This window comes from Puma concolor, chromosome A1, assembly GCF_028749965.1.
Source record: "Puma concolor isolate L17-30 chromosome A1, mPumCon1.1.hap2, whole genome shotgun sequence".
Taxonomy (NCBI): Eukaryota; Metazoa; Chordata; class Mammalia; order Carnivora; family Felidae; genus Puma; species Puma concolor.
Window position 1 is genome coordinate 82,937,582 of NC_141667.1, and position 11,082 is coordinate 82,948,663.

Consider the following 11,082-nt stretch of genomic DNA (forward strand, 5'->3'; position numbering starts at 1 on the left):
TTTTGAGAAAATTAATCCTCTTTGGTATTGAAGCAAAGTTATTCTAAAAATATTTTCCAAACACACACACCATTTTTCATTGCCATATAATTTTATCAGAAAGAACTCTGAATTACTTTGAAGTCCCCAGTGGCATAAAAATCAGAGTCACACTTAAAAGGTTCTTTAGAAAGAGTCACGTAAATGTTCCCATTGTCCACTGTCACTGTATGAATCCTTTGCTTTACTCCTTTGGAGCACCACTCAGGTTTTGCTGATGGATCTCTAGGGTTTATAGACTGGTATAGTCCTTCTCCTGTTGCCAAAGTAATTTTGTATTTATGCCAGGGGCAAACTATGCATGGTCGTCCGTCAAACTCCTGGGGGAGGAAATAAATGATTTAATAGTCTGACATTTCCAACATTCACAATAAATCTCAGACTCAGAACAGATTCTATTGCAGAATAACCAGGTTAAAGAACAGGCCAGCTCCTCTTTTTTCCTTCCATTTACAAATTATTCAGCATAAGGCAGAACCTAATCTTAGCAGTCATCAGGTCCCTTTTGCATTTGGTTAGAAACCCAGCGTGTTAGAACTGTATCAGAAAATGAGCTCAGGCAACTACACCATGTGACTGAAGCTATGCTGTTACGTATTAGATGTGAACGTCACTTCCTTGACAGAAATGGGACAAGGGCATCAAGTGCTTCTAAAGGAATTTCCTCTAGCCGCTGGGAGCACAGTAAGCTTCAAATATAAATTTAAGAAGGTTACTGAAGGCATGAGTGTATACGTTAACTGAAGAGTGATCTGTGACTCAAAGTAGTCAATTCTCAACTTTTTAACTGTCTTAAGTCAGTGGTTCTGAAATTTTAAACAGCATGGGAATCACCTGGATCTTGTTTAAGTTCAGTAGGCTTAGGGTAGGGTACAAGAGTCTGTGGTTCCAACAAACTCCCAGGTGACGCCAGTGTTGCTGGTCTATGGATCACACTTGGAGGAGCAAAGTCTTACAGCTCTCATTACGGTCCAAAACTCAGGGAAATTCTTTCACATTATCATCACCACGTGCTTACCTTTTTCTCTACACCAGAAGTGCAGGAGTGCTGATATTGTACCCCCACAGAACTGTCAACAAACATTCACATTTTCATAATTCATACATTCATGTTCATAATGTATGTCCTTTAACATGAGGACAGGTATGGAAATAGGTAGATATGAAGTGTAGAGAGAGTGGAACACTAAGTTTAAGCATTCATTTTGTACTGTTCAGGGAGGAGAGGGAGGGAAGGAGGGAGAGAGATCAGTTTTATGAAGTAGAAAACAAATTAGGCAGCTAGCTAGTTTGGAAGTAAGACAGTTCCCCCATTCCCTCCTCAGATAAGCCTTTTAAAAAAAAATTTTTTTTTAAATACACACATTTTTACTACATTATACAGGTAATATATAATCACTGAAAAAAATCAAACTGTGCAGTAAAAAGTAAAAAGTGAATGTTACTTTTTATTTAAAAAATTGGATCTCATTAGACCTATTATTCTATGGCTTGCTTTTTTCTGCTCAAAGATATACTGCTGACATCCCTCCATACCAACACAAAAATCTGCCTCATTAATTTAGTGGCTGCACAGTTTTCCACAGCATGGCTATTCATAGCTTATTGAAACTGTTTCCTATTGTTAAAACATTTAGGTTGCCTTCAATTTTTCATTATGACAAATAATGCCACAGTAAACCTCTCCTTTATATATTCTTAAACATTTGTGCAATTATATCTGCAGGGTAGATATCAGAGTATAATTGTTAAGTCAGAAGACATGCATACTTCTCATATTTATCTGTGGAATAGTTTTCTCTACATTGTAGGACTGTAAATTCCTAGAATATTAGCAATTATACTCAAAGCATTAAAAGTTCAAACTCAAATACAATTTTTTTGCATACAGAATGAGACAATATAAATAAAACGTGAATTTGTAGAGAATAGATTTTACATACCTCTATTTCTCCCAAATGTAAAGGCCCTCCTGAGTCTGAAAAGGAATTGAATATTACATCTAGTCACTAAAAAAAAAAAAACAAAAAAACAAAAAAACAAAAAACACCTGAAATTTTGATAGTTTTGTGGTTAGTAAACAAATACAAGGTTTACAAATGAAAAATAAACTCTTACGGTAACAGCGAATATCCATCGCATGATATTCTCCTTTGTGGTAGAAAATGACCACTTCTCTATCATGGACAACAGCTGTCATTCTTTTAGATTTTTTAATGTCATCTTCTCTGCCAACACAGACAGGAGAATATTCCTTCACTTCAAGATCTTGTTCAGAGCCATCAAGATCCATGCTAGTCGAACAAAACAAAAAGCAAGTAGTCTTCACTAGTTTGGCTATGGAGAGAATCATACTGTAATAGACGTTTGATTTCTCTAGGACTGATGGATGGTGTTTTTGTTTTTGTTTTTGTTTTTTTTTTTTTGGTAGCTATACAAAATAAAACATTTATACACACTGGGTCATGGTCATAATTTCAAGTTAGAGACTCTTAAAGCTTGCCCAAATTAGGGAAGATTCCCCACTTTGAGGCTGGACTCATATTAGATTCATTTCAATGGGTAAGGTGTATATTTCAAAGTCCCAAGACCCAAAGAGTTAAGTTTCATTGTCCTTTTATTCCCTATCAATTCAATGCTAAACAACAGCCAGTTACCAGTGTTGTTTTCAACCTTCTTCTGAAGGTAGGATTCTTTGATAGTCTGAACAGTCTTGGATCTCTTGGTTGAGATCTTGGTAGGGTGATTCATTTGATTTTGCCTGGAGTGAACAGCCAGTCTTAGAAATCAACCAGATAACTACTCTGCCATAAGGAGATAGGTATGAATGGGCATATTACATTTTCTTAACTCAGAAACTGTCATTACTTTCTTCTGCCTTGTTGGGAATTCAAAGAGATGGCTTTCTCTTCAATTAATTTATAGAAGTATGTAATATATAGAAGTATATATAGAAATATATGTATATATATTTCTAAACAAAGAAGTTTTAGTAGAGAATTTCCAGGTACTCTGAATATATTTTTTCTCAGCATAGATGTTTAGGCTACTTCTTTGAAAGCAGCTTTTTCAAAGAGACCTTTGTATACTTTAAGAACACAGTCATAGTCTGTTAATTCCATGTGAGAAGGAAACATCAAGATACATCAGTGTCAGGAGTGTCAGCCTCTGTAGAGGATTATCCTGAGGGCGTCCCATAGGGGGAGTATTTAAGTTTTATTCTATGACAGTTTCTGGAAAAAAAACAAAACAAAAAACTATATATCCTGTTTTGCCAAGAATTGCTGTATTTTTCTTTCTTCACTCCTAACCCGAAATCTTTCTTCTTCTCGCCACCCTCTTTCCATTAGTGTTGTAATCACCAATTTTTCTGGAAACATTCCTGCTTTTCCTCTCAGGATAGAGATTGTGGTGGTCTATAACTTTCAAAAAGTATAAAGAACCACATATAATATTACCTTAGGGTTGACAAACAGCTTTCTTCCCCAGGCAAGAGCATATTTTGAATCTTTGCATGTAATGAAATAAAAATCACAAAACGCAAACTGAGACCACTCAAAGAGTTTTACTTTTTATTTCTTAATAATGCATTTTTGGATATTCCTTCATGGTTTCTGCCCTCTGCTGGAGAATGGGAACCTTCCACTATCCAGACAATGTCCCGCTCCACAAGTGGCATAAGGCAAGCTCACTCCCCAATGTGAGTGGACAGAAAAGAGGCTGCCTACAGCATTTGGGCATGAGATCTTGTATGTACCCAGACCATTACCTTGGAGCAGGGCTACTTCAACCCCTTTATTATATGAAAGAAACTAAAAGTTCATGGTAACATCTAATTACAACCTACCTTTTCTTTGGATCATTGATGGACAAATTTCTCTGTAATCTATTTAGGGAGGAATATATGTCTAAAAAGTAAGCGGGAAAATTTCTCAAGAAGGGACTAATGACAGTAATCTTTAGCACAGAATTACAAAATGAAAAGAAAATTTCAACAATGGATCTTCAGATTCTCCTTTTGCAAAGTTCTCTTTTCTTGTCAGAGATTATCATTCATTTGACAAATATTTTCTCAACACGTACTATGTGACTAGCACTTCAAGGAAGTAAAAGAGATAAGGTCTCTTTCTTCTAGATATTATATTCTAGTTGGTGAGACCAACAAATAAATACCAGTAAACAAATACACAAATGATATAATTACACACTACCATAACAACCATGAATAAAATGAACTGTGTAATATGAGAGAGAAAAGGGGAGGCCATTTGGCAAAGAATAGGCTGGGAAGATGATTCTGAAATGACAGTTGAGCTAGAACCTGAAAAATGCAAATGAACCAGACATTCTAAGAGCTGAAGGAAGAGCATTCCAGGCCGAGGAACAACAAATATGAAAACCTGAGGAAAGGAGACTTGGCTAATGAGGAACAGATAGGAGACCGGACCATAACAAGAGAGCCTGGTGAAACAAACAGGAGCCAGGTCATGCAGTACTGTGTGTGAATTTTATTGTAGGGTCAAAGGGAATGTGTTAAAGGGTGTAAAGCAGGCAGAGATGGCATGATCTGTTTTTAAAAGAATGCCCTGGCTGTGTGGACAATAGATTGTAGCCAAACAAGAGTGGAAACACAGAAATCAGAAAGCTATTGTACTGATCCACAGGACAGAATATGGTGGTTTAGACCAGGGTGTTGATTTTGTGGGGGTGAAAAAGTAACAACAACAACAACAACAATAGCAGTAGCCACAATTACACTGTGCTAATTAAATGTCAGGTACTGTTTTAAGACTTTACATTTACTTAACTCATTTAATATCCTAACATGTTACTATAAAAAGGTATTATTTTAATTGTATAGTGAGGAAACTGAGTAAGACCAGAGAGGTTGGGCTCGTGAACAGGAATAAAGGAGCTACAGAAAATAAATAAGGGTAGCTCCCAGGTTTTAGTTTTGTGCAACCAGCGAGATTGTAACTATGATAGGAAAGACTGAAAATGGAATGGTATTTCCAGAAATGGAAAATCAAGAACTAGCTACATTTTGCACATACTGAGTTTGGAGTAACTAAAAGACTGTAGACAGAGATATCATGCCACCTCTATGTGTATTACACAATACATGAAGAAAATATGGACTTCCTAGGAAATTGTCCCAAAAGGTTGGTTCTTTCATGAAGGGTTGGACTACTTTTCTCCTTGTAATTTTCCTTATTTCCTTAACCTCCACTCTCCTAGAAATCAAATAGTGGTTAAATTCCAAGTAAGAGTTTACATCCAGAATTATTATTACTACTTTTCTTCCTAGTATCTTTAAAGTTTGTCTATTAGATTCTTAAATACCCTTTCGGCCAAATATAGAAATTGAAAGGTGAGAAAAATAAGACTAAGAAATCTTTCAATATTGTTCATTTTGAGACTGGCTCTCTGTATAGGTCTGATCTAGCCCTTCAATCAAAATAATGATTTATATACATCACTGTATGACATTTAGGAGCTATTATTTCAAAATTAATCACACAATCAGCCTTAAAAATGGCTTATATGTTCATTTTCAATCCAAAATAACTCTTCAGTCATAATGTCTCAATAGATGTTTATGTTGACACAAGCCTTCCAAAACAAAATGTAACAACCATTCTAAAGGTTGTGGCAAGGCTAGGTTTTACTCAACATTTCCAGTTTCAGGTCCATTTTAACAATTTAATTGTTTTATGGATTTCATCAGATTAGGAAATGAGAAAGCTGCAGATAACGTGAGAGGTATCCAACTCTGCCTGATACAAGATAAGGAATTACATATAGAAAAGGAAAGGAAGTGAATCAGAGTGATGGCCCATGATAGTTGTAGAGACCCAGATGCTGTTAAACAAAGGAAGGTTGCCATGGAATGCTCATGGTGTTAAACAGAATACAGTTGCCTATAATTTAAGATATTTAACAAAATTATAAATCACATGTCAACTTCAAATATTCTAATTTTAGGAAGATGACCAATCCTTCCTAATCCACCTCCTCTTCAAATACAGTAATATTGTCATATTTCAAAGGAAGTTATACAGAGTGATGATGTAACTTTCCTTGAGAACAGGAAACTGCCATTTTGATTTCACTCATCTTAGGTTAACATTTTACATATAAATGCATATATGGAACTTTTTAAAAAATTTCTTTAAATGTTTATTTATTTTTGAGAGAAAGAGAGCACACACGAGCAGGGGAGGGACAGAGAGAGAGGGAGTCACAGAATTCGAAGCAGGCTCCAGGCTCTGAGCTGTCAGCACAGAGCCTGACGTGGGGCTCGAACTCATGAACCAGGAGATCATGACCTGACCCGAAATTGGACGCTTAAATGACTGAGCCCCCCCAGGTGCCCCATGTGGAACCTCTTTAAAAAGGGCACTTGGACCTTGATGAATATAGATTAGAATGGTCATAAGCTGTAGACCCAATCTCCTCCCAACAAGAGGGAATATGTGTTTTATGGCAGAGGCTCCAGGCTTTCTGATGGCTTTTCTAAATATTTATTTAATCTTGTATGACTGATTGATTGGAAGTCTGGAAATGTTGGGAGAAAAAGAGCATGGATAAGTTTGTAAAACAGAAATTATTATTTAGAAGTAAAAAATCTCCATGTGAATGTGTTAGGAGAGAGCCTTAGATGAAGGACTTCACAGGCTACTGTTTTGAGAAGGGTAATTCTGAGCCACAAGGAACATAGATACTAGATACTACATCAGCCTGCGCTCCAAAACTGAGGTGTAGGATGAGGGATGTTTGTGTGTGTGCATGTGTGTTGATGAGGAGAGGCAGGAAGGAACTTTGAATTCAAGGTATAAAGGAAAGCATTACACAAATCAATCTTAGGAAATTATAGAAATGTCAAGTCTGTACTCTGAAGTTTGCACTGTTAATTCCTGCTCTAACTAACCTAGTTGCTTTTTACATGATGGAAAAACATAACATATGCTATTTTAAAAAATTATTTCACAATAAGTAAATCAGACTGAGAAAGACAAATACCATGTGATTTCACTCAAATGAATAAACAAAGAAACAAAAAGCAGAATCAGACCTATAAACACAGAGAACTGATGGTTGCCAAAGGGAAGGGGGTTAGGGAATGGCAAAATTGGTAAGGGGAGTGGGAGATACAGACCTCCAGTTATGGAATGAATAAGTCATGAGAATAAAAGGCACAGCAGGGAGAATACAGTCAATAATATTGTAATAGTGTTGTATGGTGACAGATGGTAGCTACACTTGTGGTGAGCACAGCTAACATACAGAGAAGCTGAATCACTATGTTGTACACCTGAAACTAATGTAACATTGTGTGTCAACTATACTCAAATTAAAAAACTGAAAATCATTTCACAATAACAAAAAAACCCCAAAAATATAGTATTTTTAAGAAAAGGCAATGAGGGCCATGCCATAATTTCCTGGATTAGCTGTGGCTAACAGAAGGCTGGATTACCACATCCCTAAACAATTATCTTGTTTTGCTTGATACTGGCAGGTACCCAAAGCATACAAATTGCTCAGGTGGTAGTATTTACTCCACAGCATTGGATGTGCAGCCTTTATCACATTTTGTGACAGAACAGACAGAGGGGCAATAAAGATAAGATAAAAGGGAACAGATGAACTGAAATAGGCTGAAGAAAAAAACAAGAAATGTGGAGTTTGCAACACGTATAACCGACTAAGGATGACGACTCAGAAAGTATGAAGGACTTTACTATACCAGTAAAGTGCAAACACACACACACAGAGAGAAAAATGGGCAAAAGACACAAATATTGCATAGATGAGGAAGTGTAAATGGCCAGTGATTACATGTAAAGATGCTCAACCTCATCAGAAGGAAAAAGTAAAAGAAATGCAAAGCAAAGTCACAAATGGGATACTATTTTCTATCCAATTGAGTGACAAAAATTATAGCAAGTATTGGTGAGGATATGGAGAAATTGATAGTGATGACATTAATTAGTGCTACCACAATTTGGCATGACCTAGTAAAGTCGAACATATTCACGATCCATTAATCCCCCTTTAAGTACACTCCAGAGAAACATGCAGAGGTACACTAAGAGATAATCACAGGAATGGTTATAACAGCAAACGATGGGAAAAAACTCAAAATGCATCAACAGTAGAATGGAGAATTTTCACATTCATTCAATGGAATGCAATGTAGCAGTAAAAAATGTCTGGATGCATCAAGTTGGATTAACTTCAAAAATATAACTTTAAAGGAAAACAATTTTTAAAGAATTCGGAGTATGCTTCTATTTTTACCAAGTGCAAAAATGGGCAAAACAAAACAATATATCATTGATGGATACATGTAGATAGAGTAAATTTATAAAGAAAAGCAAGGGGATAGAAAACACGGAATTTCTTAAATGCCTAAAAATGTAACATTTAGTCTTATATTTAAAATTACTCTTCAGCTTATAAGTTGTATCCTACTTTACATTTATGTAATAGATGATCCAAAAACCAAGAAATGGGATAAAATGGCACTTTCTATCCTCAGAAAACGTGCCTCTGCAGAAAGATCATGAATGGACTGAGAATTTTGTTCAGCTTCTTTAAAAACTTGGCACTAGAAAGGGGAAATAAATGAATAGTTTTCTTTGTCCAGGCAAAAAGTTAGAAAAGAAATACTAGTATCAAGCAAGTAAAATATATGAAATGTGCAGCATGAAAAGTTAATTAAGTTCTCCAGACTTCCAAAGAAATGAGAACCCAATACAATCCTTCCTCAAGTTTCAGTCTCTTCGAACATACAGTTTTAGCAGGGTTTGCACCCCAACCAAGGAAAACTGCAGTGAACTTTGCACAAGCTGATAAGAAATGAGCAGAGAACGCTGGGCTAAATGATAAAAGGTTTCAGAGAACTATGATTACAGTCTTGCTTTTTGCTTAGGAAAGTATTATCATACCCTTCAAATAATGGTCATATGTATTTATGATAGCTAGTAATATTTATAATTAACATCCACATTATTCTTAATTAAATATTGTGAATATCATGGTCCATTCAGACAATAATAAGAGTCAATGTATTCACCTTAGTTACTGTTACTTTGATGCACTATTCATATGCTCCCATACATTTCCTCATTTTGAGTCTACTTTAAGATAGCAGAATCTTAACTAAAAAGAAAGTGAAAAATTAACCGGTCTGTGCTGTTTGGGGACTAGATCAAGCAAAGTCACTTCTGAAATATTTAGCCATTTTGTTCCATTTTCCTCCTTAAGAAGTATTTTTTTGGCCCGTGCCTAAAATAGGTTTCTAAAGGTGCTAACACCATATAAAATTACAGATTAGTTCGATAGATCCTCAGTCTCTATTACTTTTCCAGCATAGGGAATCCATTCAGGTTAAATTAAAAAAATAAATAAATAAGTTTCCATAAGACACTGGAGACAAAAGAGACATGAAATTAAAAGAACTTACTTGTTATTCCTCTTGATCTCTGACAAAGGTGCTTTTACTAAGTCTGGAGCCTTGACCTACACATTATCAGAATGCATAGCTCCAGGGTGACACCCTTGTTTTTAGGTTCAGAGAAGAGACCAGCCTTAGATATTAGTTTTGCATCTCTTTGGATGGCAGAATATTATAGATAAAACTAGTTATCCTTCAGTGAGTGGCCACCCACTTGGACTGTTTGCATACAGGAGTTCACTATCGCCAAGGGGTGAGTAGTATACCTATCTTGCAGATTAGGAAACTAAGGGTAAAGGATCCCCTTTAACAAAAGTGGCAGTCAGGATTCAAAACCCACAAAGTAGCACTCAGGATTCAAAACTACATCTTCTGAGTCTATATTCAGTGAACACAGTGTATACATCTTAACATTTCATCTAAGCAGCATCCATGGGTTTATAAAAACACGTGGCCTGCAAGTAAACTGTCTTAAAGGTACAAAGCCTTTTAGCAAAATAAAGATATCTGTGTACGTATATATACATAGATGTACGTTTATCACCAAACATGGTTCTGAATTTTTTTTTACTTTAGGAAAGCTAATGTCACAAGAGTAGCATCAACAGATGTTTAAAGCGGAATAGTTCCCTAATCATTTAATAAAGTCATGTAGCTGCTCAAATTTACTACCATCATCCCTGCTATTAGAAATCTGTAATCACTGGTGAGTTCATCTCGGTTTGAATCCTGGCTCTGCGTGATTTGGGGCAAGTTGCTTAATTTCCCTGTGCTGCAGTTTGCACGTCTGTAAGAATGATCTGCCACATAGGGATGTGGCGAGAAATGAACGCTCACTACAAATCAAGTGTTTTATAGCAGGACCGGACCATGGGAAACGCTCTAACCATGTTAGCTGTCATCTCTAAGGCCCTTCCAGTTCTGACAAATTAACGCACGACTTGAAAGTGTATTTAACACCTCAGTAAAGACCTTCTACAGTAGTTATACGGAGAGGCGCTCAGGAACCCCGGGCACAGGCTACACGTGGCTGTCCAGAGGTTCTGGACTGTTGCGCCTACAGACTTCAGGAGACGAGTATCTACCACTGCCTGGGCTGCAGAAACCGCGGAGCAGATTTAGTACGCATAGAAGCCAGGAAAGCTAGTTAAAAACGCCCCGCCTGCCCCACACAGGCGGCAGGTCCCGGGTGGGCCCGAACTGTAAGGTGAACAAGCCCGAAGGGCCTCGCTGTGACTGGGCGGAAGCCAGTCCGGAGATTAACGGTTAACGAACGCGAGCCGACTCCTGGCAGAGCCACAGCGCTCAGAAGGGCCGGGAGCATAGGCCAGACGACAGCCCGCCCCACCAGCTCCAGGCCACCGCCGGCGCCGCCGGCGGAAGCCCGACCTGACGCCCGCAGCCCGGCCGGAAATAGCGGCGCTCGCGAGCCCCGCCCAACCCCGCCGCGAGAGCTGAATTTACCTTTAGTCCCTTGCTCCGCCTCCGCAAGTCCTGCCAGCAGCGGAGGCCGTGTGACTCTCCCGCGGGAGCCAGGCCTCCGACCGAGGCTCGGAGCTTCCGCGGGGCGGGGCAAGCCG

General features: G+C 37.7%; 1 protein-coding gene across 2 annotated transcripts; it reads right to left on the minus strand.

The window, feature by feature from the left end:
- Positions 1–69: 69 nt before the first annotated feature.
- RFESD (Rieske Fe-S domain containing) lies at positions 70–11,080 on the minus strand. 2 transcript variants are annotated; one of them, XM_025924510.2, is made up of 4 exons: positions 10,967–11,080; positions 2,158–2,333; positions 1,983–2,017; positions 70–359 (listed from the first exon to the last, which is right to left on the minus strand). In XM_025924510.2, the coding sequence occupies exons 2-4, from the start codon at positions 2,330–2,332 to the stop codon at positions 96–98; spliced, it is 474 nt and encodes a 157-aa protein (XP_025780295.1). In that variant the 5' UTR covers position 2,333; positions 10,967–11,080; the 3' UTR covers positions 70–95. The 2 variants fall into 2 exon arrangements, with proteins under 2 accessions (XP_025780295.1, XP_025780297.1); XM_025924512.2 differs by lacking the exon at positions 10,967–11,080 and having other exon boundaries at positions 2,158–2,347.
- Between the last annotated feature and the right edge of the window lie 2 nt (positions 11,081–11,082).